The sequence below is a fragment of the Primulina eburnea genome, chromosome 17 (genome assembly GCF_022965805.1).
Source record: "Primulina eburnea isolate SZY01 chromosome 17, ASM2296580v1, whole genome shotgun sequence".
In the NCBI taxonomy this organism is placed as follows: Eukaryota; Viridiplantae; Streptophyta; class Magnoliopsida; order Lamiales; family Gesneriaceae; genus Primulina; species Primulina eburnea.
The window spans coordinates 2572859-2583254 of NC_133117.1; the positions used below are offsets into that span (position 1 = coordinate 2572859).

The 10396-nt window shown below is 37.0% G+C and overlaps 1 protein-coding gene across 1 annotated transcript; it reads left to right on the forward strand.

Moving 5' to 3' along the window:
• Positions 1-7715: 7715 nt before the first annotated feature.
• LOC140818710 (uncharacterized) lies at positions 7716-9570 on the forward strand. Its single transcript, XM_073178754.1, has 2 exons — positions 7716-8765; positions 8851-9570. The coding sequence occupies exons 1-2, from the start codon at positions 7716-7718 to the stop codon at positions 9568-9570; spliced, it is 1770 nt and encodes a 589-aa protein (XP_073034855.1).
• The last annotated feature ends 826 nt before the right edge of the window (positions 9571-10396 follow it).

The window sequence follows — 10396 nt, forward strand, 5'->3', positions numbered from 1 at the left end:
TGTGAGACGGATCTCTTAATTGGGTTACCCATAAAAAAATATTATTTTTTATGCTTAGAGTATTACTTTTTATTGTGAATATGGTTAGGGTTGACCCGTCTCACAGATTATGATCCGTGAGACGGTCTCACATGAGACTCACTCTTCTTTAAAAAAGTATTTTCATAATTTTTTAGTTTTATATCGATTTTTTCGAATTAAATCAATATATTAAAACCAATATAAAAAATATCAAATACGCAATATTCAAATTATATTTTTATTATAATTAAATAATAAGATCAAAGATGCCTAAAATGATAACTAAAAAAACCTGGATTCCAATTTTAGAGCTACAAATTGATTGATTCAAACAGCTTTCAAACATGATATAGACAATCGAATTCAAAATTTTCATGGCTAAAATTATTGTGCAAACAGAATGATCATATCATATCACACGTAAGAGTGAGAAAAAATACTGATTGTTTCGATATACCGCGCTTACAGTATCGCAAAATAACGCACATATCGAATTTAATGGTATACAAAACATTTCGGTACGGTGAATTTTCGTTATCAGTACAGGTATGTAATTCAAAAAATTTCGATATACCGAAATATCGATTTTTTCATATATTTTAGAAATTATAATATAATATTGTTGGGCTCACTTACTCTTTCAATTCTTATTTTTTTTGTTGAGTTTTTTGGTTTTTGGTGATGATAATAACTCAAATTTTTTAAAAAATTTGAGCATACACTACAAAAAAAAGGATGGTTTAGCGACGGTTTTTAAGGAACCGTCGTCACATTTGCGACGGTTTTCTTAGCCACGGTTTAAAAAAAACCGTCGCTTTTTTAGCCACGGTTTATTACACCGTCGTAATATTTTGCGACAAGTTTTAATAAACCGTCGCTACTAAAAACACGTGACGGTTTAATAAAAATCGTCGTTTTTTTAGCCACGGTTTAATAAACACCGTCGATTTTTTAGCCACGGTTTACTAAGAACCGTCGCTTTTTTGGCCACGATTTTATTAAACTGTCGTAATATATTGCGACGGGTTCTAAAGAACCGTCGCTAATCGAAAAAGCGACGGTTTTTATTAACCGTCGCTTTATTTAGCGACGGTTTAACGTCAACCGTCGCTGCCATATTAGGCGGCTTTTATGTACCAGTCGCCATGTGCAACGGTTTAACACAACCCGTCGCAATATACAGCGACATTTAAATAAAACCGTCTTAATATAGCGACGGTTTTGTATAAACCGTCGCCGATCTAGATCGGCGACGGCTTCGTGTAAACCGTCGCGGATATAGATCGACGACGGTTTATATATAACTGTTGCTATTACAGACGGGTTTTTGAAACACCGTCGCTATTAGCAAACTGTGTATAAATTGTCGCGTTTTCGGCGAATTTTCTCCACTGCAACTCCTTCACTCACTTCTGCGCGCGATATAAATCTTATCTCCCGGACGTTTTTTGTTTTTACTTAGGTACGTTTTTTTCCCATTCAATTCTTAGTAAATTTCTATCTTGTATATATATTTGTGTATAATATAATGTCGTTATCTAACAAATTTTTCAAAAACTTGTTATAAATCCTGGGAGGATGTTAAGACGACATCCCACACTCCCGGTAAGGGATACGACAAGTATACAACACGAAAAGTTTTATAAACAAAATATCTGATGTCACCTCATTATAAAGTAAAATACATCTTATTTATTATTTTGTAGGATCAAATGGATAACGATAGAAATTGGATGTATCGTCGGTTGGAGAATGGATTTCTAACGGCTGAATATTGTGTTTGTGTAGAGTCGTTTGTAACATTTGCACTTAGTCATCCTGAATGTTTATTAAATTGAAATATCCGTTGTCCTTGCAATCGAAAAAAATGTCAGAACCGAACATATTTAGATGAAGATACTGTCAAGGTTCATCTCGGTCGTTATGGATTTGTACCGAATTACTACAATTGGTATTTTCATGGAGAGGAATATATTCGGCTGTTCTATCCTAATTTTAATATGGAAGCTCCTTCGTCATCTTTGTCTCGTAGGGCACCACCAATTGCTCAAACTATATTTTTCGGATTTTTTTGATACTATTGAAGAAAATGTTAACTTTGAAGAGAACCCTGAGAATGAGAATGAGAATTTTGGTGAAGAAAATCCTACAATAAATATTGTTCCCGAAGTTCCTGAAAGTTCAAACAGTTATATTAAGTCACTGTATGAATGCATTAAATCAGCCGAGAAAGAAATTTGGGAAGGAAATCTGATAAGGCCAAATCTTACAAAGATTTTAAGGATTTGATTTGATAATATTTGCCCTTATCTAGACTTTTTATCTCTAATTATGCGCTTAATTGAATTAATAATTGTAGATTTAAATAAAAGAGGTACAATGATTAAATTTGGAAATAAAATAAATTTACAAGACTTCAAAGGAAGAAAATACCAAAAGAAAAGAAATAAAATATTCTTATATTTATTATCTTGATATTATTGAAGTTTTGATAAAGATGAAGTCTCATATTTGAAAATAAAATCTACAATCTTATTTATAAGGGTTAAGTTTGAGATGGGCTTCAAGAAATTGGAGGATTAAGCCCATTGAGCAAGGATAAAAGGAGAAGAGGCTGAGGCGTGAAAGGAGACGCACAAAAAGAGAAAAAATCAGCGCGGAAGAGAGAGGAAGAGAAGCAAAGAGGAAGAGAGAGAGAGAAAGCGTACAGAGGCGCGAACAGCAGAGGAGAGAGAAGAGAGAAGACGGAAGTGCAGAACAGAAGACTAACGAAAGAAACAGCGAGGAAGACAGAGGCAAAAGCTGGAGGAATTCCTCACACACGCCTAAATCACAGAGAATTCCCCCTATTTACTTCTTTCCTTTGTTTTCTTCTATGAAATTAAATATGTGTTCTCACTTTTGTTTTGAATTCATGAAGTAATTTTATTTAGACTAAGACCACGATAGGGCCAAACAATATTTTATTTGATATTTGTTTTATTTTCATTATATTATTTTTCTAAATTTTAATTATTGATTGATGTTAGTTTAATATTTCTTGTTAATAACATGATCAACTATTTACATGTATGTTGATTAATCACGAATCGGAAGATGATTGATTAAATATAGCAACAAAGACGTCATCAACACATGGTTAAACTGACTAGAAATAGTATTCGGTTTCAGTGTGCGGTTTTAGGTGAAAACTGAAATTCCACGAAGATTTAATGCATTTAAATGTAATTAAATTCAATTAGAAATAATTGGACTGTTAGATTTCAATAGGTTTATTAACTCTAGGAATCGTTTAATAAATAAATTTGGGGATTTCACCGTAATTGTCAAGAATTAAATAATTAATTGAATTTTAACATGTGTCAACATAGTAGAGTTTGGTACCGTTGTGTGTCTTAGCTATTTATTTGAATTTGAATCCCTCCTTGATATCTGAATCTGTCGTTTTTAATTGCAATTATTTTATTTAAAGTTTAGATTGTCATCTTTTTATTTATTTTGTCTAGCTTAAGTTAAGTGATAAAATCCACACGGTCATTCTGTGTTGTCTGTGCTCGCTCGGTTATTGAAGATGAAACATGAACACAACATGTCCGAGCGCAATTACAATGACATGTGTCAACTCATGTCAGAGTTATGTCCGTCTGATAACTACGTCCCTGAGAGTTTTTACGCGACCAAGAAAATTATGAAAGATTTAGGGCTTCCGGTTGAAAAGATTGATGCATGCATGAATAATTGTATGATATACTGGGGTGTTGACGATGTTTTAACATAGTGTAAGATATGTGAACATCCTCTGTGAGAACCCGAATTTCCAGCATTTCAGTAGAAATGCAAAATTTCCAGCAGAAGATAATATTTCAGAAGCTGGTATTTTTCCAGCAGACATGTATTTTCCAGCAGACAGAATCCAGCAGCAGAAGAGCGAGAAAGCAGCAAACAGTTACTGATTCAGCTTGGACTTATAACTGAAGCATTTAAAATAGAATCAAGGCTGTTAAATGCAGATTATGACCATTAATAGGGAGCCTAACAGTCAGATTTCGGCCTATAAATAACACTCTCAAACCTCTGAATTGGGTTATACAAATCTTGAGAGTATCACTTGAATTTTTGAGCTAAGAGAGTGTTGATTTTCGAACAGTAGAACCAGTAGCAAGAACAAGCAGATTTCAGACTTCTACCGAAACACTTTTAGCAAATTACAGTAAGTGGCCTTATATATAAATATCTTGAAATCTGTTTGATAATTCTGTTTTAAAGATCAGTTTATGTATGTTGATTTCTGATATATGGTTTTGAAGCACTGAAACTCCCTAGTGAACTAATGGTAGGAATATATATTCTGAACATTTCTGAATTCTGATTCTGGCCTCACCCCTTACAGGAGAGAACATATAGGGGACTGATATCAGTTTAGCCATGAAATTCACTAACGTGCTCAGTGCTTACTAACTCTGATTTCTATTCTGAAACCTGTAAATTCTGAATTCTGATTTCTGTTATGAAATACGAGTTTCCTGTATATCATTGTATTTCTGTTTCTGGATTAAAATGATTTTCGAAAACTGGGAGTTATTCCCGCCCCTGCTTTCTGAGTGACAATCATATCACTCACCCACCAAACCCATATCAGATAAGAGTACTGAAGAAATGCTAGAAGAAGAAGAGCAGATCCAGTTCTGGGGCTGGTGAAGAAGACAGTTGTTCTTAGTTTATGTTTATTTTTATTCCGCTGCATCTGTTAAGATACTGTAATATTTGGTTTTACAATTCCGCTGTAAAACATTAGTGATTCGAGTTGTATCGGACAAGGAATTATTTCGTTTTATGAATAAAAGGCTGGTTTCTGAAATTTTGTACTTCTGAGGCTTGTTGTTTTCGAATGTAAATTTGAGAGCAACGCCGGTGTCAACCAACCCCCGTCCCGGGGTGTGACATCCTCGATACAAACGTAGTAGAAGTCGATCTCAAAATCCTCAGAAGAAGGGAATTCCGTACAAGTTGATGTATTATTTTCCGATCACGCCACGTTTGCAAAGGTTGTATGCTTCGAAACCTACAGCGTCACCTATGCGTTGGCATAATGATCATCATTTCGACGGTGACACAATGACACACCCTTCTGATTGTGCAGCGTGGCGTCATTTTGACGATTTGCATCCATCTTTTTCTTCAGAAATCCGAAATGTGAGATTAGAATTATCAACAGATGGATTTCAACCGTTTGGACAAAGTGGCCAGCAGTATTCGTCATGGCCTGTCATTGTTACTGTAGTAGCCCGAATTCCAAATTTGGTAATTAACGGATTAATGGTGATTAAGAAGGTTTAATGTGTAATTTTGACCGTGGTCATGATCGGACGGACCGAAGATGGTTCGGTAGCACCGAAGAGTTCGGACGATCCGAAGTGGGTTCGGTGGATCCGATCATGAGGTGTCAAGAGTTGATCGACACGTCAGTTTACATGCAAGTTCGGATGATCCGAAGTGTAGGTTCGGTGGATCCGATCATGAGGTGTCAAGAGCCGATGGACACGTAGGAGTTCGGACGTTCCGAAGTGGGTTCGGTGGATCCGAACATAGCCTATAAATAGTGCTCGGATTTCCTCATTTGGCATTGCAAATTCTTGAGTTGTGTCTCATATTTGAGAAGTTTGGAAGGTTTCTAGGGTTAGTTGTCGGTCGAGCGATAGCCAAGAGCTGCCAGGATTGGTAGTGTAGCGACGCCTGAGTTACGAGGCAATCGACATCAAAGGGCTGTCGACGGACGAAGGTAAACCCTAAACCTTTGGTAGTACTGGTTTTGCTAGTCGAGCATGGTAGTATTGTTCATTGGGTATGCTTTTGATGCGTAGGCTTGTTCTAGACCTGATTAGCGGTGTTGCGTAAGGCTAGGCTTGCTGTGATAGAGGTACGAAAGTACTATCCGAGATATCCTGGTCGAGTATACATCCTTATATGTGTTGCATGATTATGTGATGCATTGATATATGTCATATGATGCATGCTATTATGTCAACTTTTATGATGCATGTTGCATTTCATGTTGAGCCGTATCTCCTTCGAGATAGCCTTTACTGTTGAGCTGTATCTCTTTCGAGATAAGCTATATCTTGTGGGGCCGCTCAGCCCTGTCTTGTCTTGTGGACGCATGGACACCGAGAGTACACAGTGGCCGACGGGTCCGGAGGGCTTCGGTGATCCGGGACATTTTAGGTCCACGTCTGTTCTTGTAGTGGATGCAGTGACCCAGAGGAGTACCGCGCGGCACTATCCACTTGGCGCCTCTAGACTGAGCATTTTGAGATTCTTTGTTACTCCTGTTTCTTGACTACCCTGGTATCATATCATAGCATGTGCATTTCATATAGGCTTGTATACTCATGCTTTTGTACTGGGCGTTCTTATCGCTCACGTCCTCGGTTTTGTTTATCTTGGACACCCCATTCCCACGGGGCAGGCCTCAGGTTGGACAGCTCAGGAGGAGGAGGAGGAGGACGTTAAGTAGCTGGTTGGTTTAGTTCTTCGGTATCTTTTTGATTCGATATGGTTGTACCGTATATTTCATTTTAGTTTAGTTGTCCTGGATTTTCGATTGGGTTGTATAACTATCTTTTGGTGACAGTTTTCCGCCTTTATTTCTGATTGTTTTTAATTAAGTTAATCGCATGCTTAGTTCTTGATTAGTAGGTGATTCTGGAACGGGTCACTACAGTTACTCCATACAGGGCCGTGCTTCTTTGGAGTCATGAGAGTCGGATGACTCAGGCCCAATTTGTTTTGGGGCCCAAAAATTTTTAAAAAAATTTATTATATATACTGCTTTTTTAATTTATAAATATTAAAATATAAAGAATAATAAAATATCAAATAAAATATTGTCAAATTGCTTATCCCAAACTTGGCGAGAGAGACAGAAACAACGGCCAAAGTGATATCTATCCTTCGTCTTCTCCATCTTCGACTCCAGCATCAGTTGCTCACCTTTGTAAGTGTATTAATGTTATGTACAGTAATAATTTGTATTATAATTCTTTCTTCCCTAATCAGTTGCTTACAACGTGCAGACGATGAAACCTTGTTGAGGTCTTGCAAGAATCTTGAAAATTCTTTGACTCATAAGGGTTGTTCTGATATTAATGGGGATGATCTATTTTCGGAGTTGACATTCTTGAGGTGCTCATTACCAAGAGAAGCAAAATCGGCCATTGATGTAGTGAATTACTTGAAGAAAATGGATGGGTGTTTACCAAATGCTCATATTGCTTATAAAATCTTGTTGACTGTCCCGGTCACAGTAGCAAATGCAGAGCGAAGTTTCTCAAAGTTAAAACTCATCAAAACTTTTCTCCGTTCAACCATGTCACAAGAAAGATTGAATGGATTGGCTATGTTATCGATTGAGAAAGAAATTACCGAACAACTTGATTGTACATACTTGATTAGTATTTTTAGCTCTAAAACTGTTAGACGATTTGTTTTTTAGTGATCATTTTGGACATGTTTGATATTTTTATTCATTTAATTTTTTATATTGTCTTTAACGTATTGGTTTAATTTGAAAAATTGCTATCGAACTAAAAAAAATATCTACACACATTATGATTCAGAGACCTCTTTTTAAAAGTTAGACTCAGGCCCAAATATTGTTAGGATCGGCCCTGACTCCATATAATTTACCACCTTGGATGTGTATGAAAGACGAATACATGTTCTTGTCTGTGATTACACCTGGACCGAGTAACTCAAAAGACAAATTGGACGTATTCCTTCAGCCTTTAATTGCCGAGCTTCATTCCTTGTGGTCTAATGGTGTTCCCACGTACGATATTCACGCCCAACAAAATTTTAATATGCGTGTGGCTTTGATGTTGACGATAAGTGACTTCCCCGCGTACGCAATGTTGTCTGGTTGGAGCACTGCCGGAAAACAAGCATGTCCTCACTGCATGTCTGACTCCGACGCCTTTAGTTTGCCATGTAGTGGCAAGACATCATGGTTTGACAATCATCGGAAGTTTTTGTCTGAAGATCATCCATTGCGTCGTAATAGGACAATGTTTCGAAGAGGTAAACAAGTGTTACAGTCGCCTCCGATCACTAAAACTGGGGGCGAATTACTCAATGAGTTGGACGAGTTTGGTTTCAGACCTTCGTACGAGATTGACTCTGACACAATCAATAGAAAGATTTGTAACTTGACGAGATGTGGTTGGAGAAGGCGGAGTATTTTTTGGGAGCTTCCATATTGGAGTACGAACCTCATAAGACATAACTTGGATGTCATGCACATTGAGAAAAACTTCTTCGACAATGTCTTCAATACGGTTTGTAATATACAAGGGCGTACAAAGGATAATGCCAAATCAAGAGCAGATCTTGTTCAGATGGGTATTCGAACCGAGTTGCATCCATCTACAACTGACGGAAGATTTCTGAAATCAAATTACACACTTGACAAGCATGCCCGACAAGTTCTTTTTAGATGGCTCAAAGAAGTTAGATTTTCTGATGGGTATGTTTCTAAAATGGCGCGTTGCATAGACATGAACAAGTTGAGTATGTTTGGTATGAAGAGTCATGACTGTCATGTAATCATGCAGCGACTACTTCATGTGGTATTCAGAGAGTTGTTACCACGAGATGTTTGGGAGGCTCTTACGGAGTTGAGTATTTTCTTTGCAGACTTAACCGAGGCGTACATCCAAACCAATTTTTTTCAGTGGTTTCGTCAATATGTATGAATGACATATTATAATTTTGTTTGTGCACTCAATAAAATTTAATTAACGTGATTGAAAATTTTAAATTTTTGTATCGTAGGCTACCTTGTCGGATGCTGAAATTGAACTTCCAATTATTAAACAAGTCGCAGGAGGTCCGTTGATGAAAGTCAAGACTTACCGAGGTTATTGCATTAATGGATTTAACTTTCATACAGTGCATGACACTTCGTTCAAAGGTACAAACAACTCGGGGCTTCAAGTCAGTGGTCATATGAGTAGTGGAAATGTCACTGAGCTTTATGGGCAAATTGAAGAAATAATAGAAATTGAATACCCAGGTCTACCAATGAAACAAGTTATACTTTTCAAGTGTCGCTGGTTTGACACGCATCCTCGCTCGGGCACACGCGTACACAAAAAGTATAAAATTGTTGACGTCAATCGAAAAAAGAATCTGGGATATTACGAACCATTTGTGTTTCCTACGCTAGCCTCGCAGGTTGTGTATTTGACTTATCCAACAACGAAGAGAACAAAATCAAATTGGATGCATGTCAGTACTCTACGAAGGCGAGCTTATGTCACTGATGTTGAGGCAAATACTGAGCAGAATCAAACTGAGGCGAACGATGCATTTCAGGCCGACGAAAGTGAACTTCATGACATCTCAACTCAATTTCTTTTGACATCTCAAGATCTAGTCGATGTTAATGTTATGTACGACAATGAAATTGATTTGAACAGTACTGGAAGTGAGACAGAAGAGGTTCAATATTCGAGCGACGATGGTCGTGACATTTATGACGAAAGTGAATAAGGTTGAGTTTATTTATGATTGAATTATATTTTTAATTAAACAATATATTAGACTTTGCGCACTTAATTAATGAACTGTTTGCATACCTATATTTTTTACTTATATATATGGCAGAGCAGCAGCAAAGATCAACTCCGCATGATGGTCGTACTCCGATATAGGTCGCAAATAACATGTACGTATATATGATTTTGTGCACTTAATTAAGATACATGACGTTGCTAATTTTTTAAATTTAGATAACATACTCCGATATGGGTCCCACCAAGTTTTTTTAATAAATTATAAATTTTTTCATAAAAAAATTGTAACGTTTTTAACAAAAAAAAACTATTCATTTGCGACGGTTTTTACCAAACACCGTCGCGAAATTTTGCTACGGTTTTTTTACTGTCGCGATGTTGACGACGCTAAAAACCGTCGCTTTTTGCGACGACTGTGCCAAAAACGTCGCCGACAGGTAGAAACAACCGTCGCTATTGGCAACGGTAAGACATAAACTGTCGCTTTGTGCGACGGTTTACTCAACAACCGTCGCTAAATGGCGACGGGTTTTGACCAACAGTCGCTATTATTTCTATATGTACTGAGTTCCGAGAACATTTTCTTCAGCGATTTTCGACTTCCTTCTCTGGTAGTATCGAAACTCTATCATTTTTTCCGCGTGCAGTTGAGGTTTTTGGTGTTTACAAACATCTCTTCGTATTAATTTCGTAGATTCGCTCGTTCGTGAACTTCCAGCGTTACGTAGATCTGCGTATCTTCGTTCAAGTGAGATTTTTAAAGCGTTTTCTTTACTGAAAATTTGCCATGTATTTGTTATTTT

What these genes read in the sequence shown, in the direction of transcription:
- LOC140818710 (XM_073178754.1), top strand. Translation starts at nt 7,716, where the DNA reads ATGTGTATGAAAGACGAATACATGTTCTTGTCTGTGATTACACCTGGA. An exon ending in TTCAGTGGTTTCGTCAATAT is followed by an intron (nt 8,766 to 8,850) that starts GTATGAATGACA and finishes TTTGTATCGTAG; the next exon opens with GCTACCTTGTCGGATGCTGA.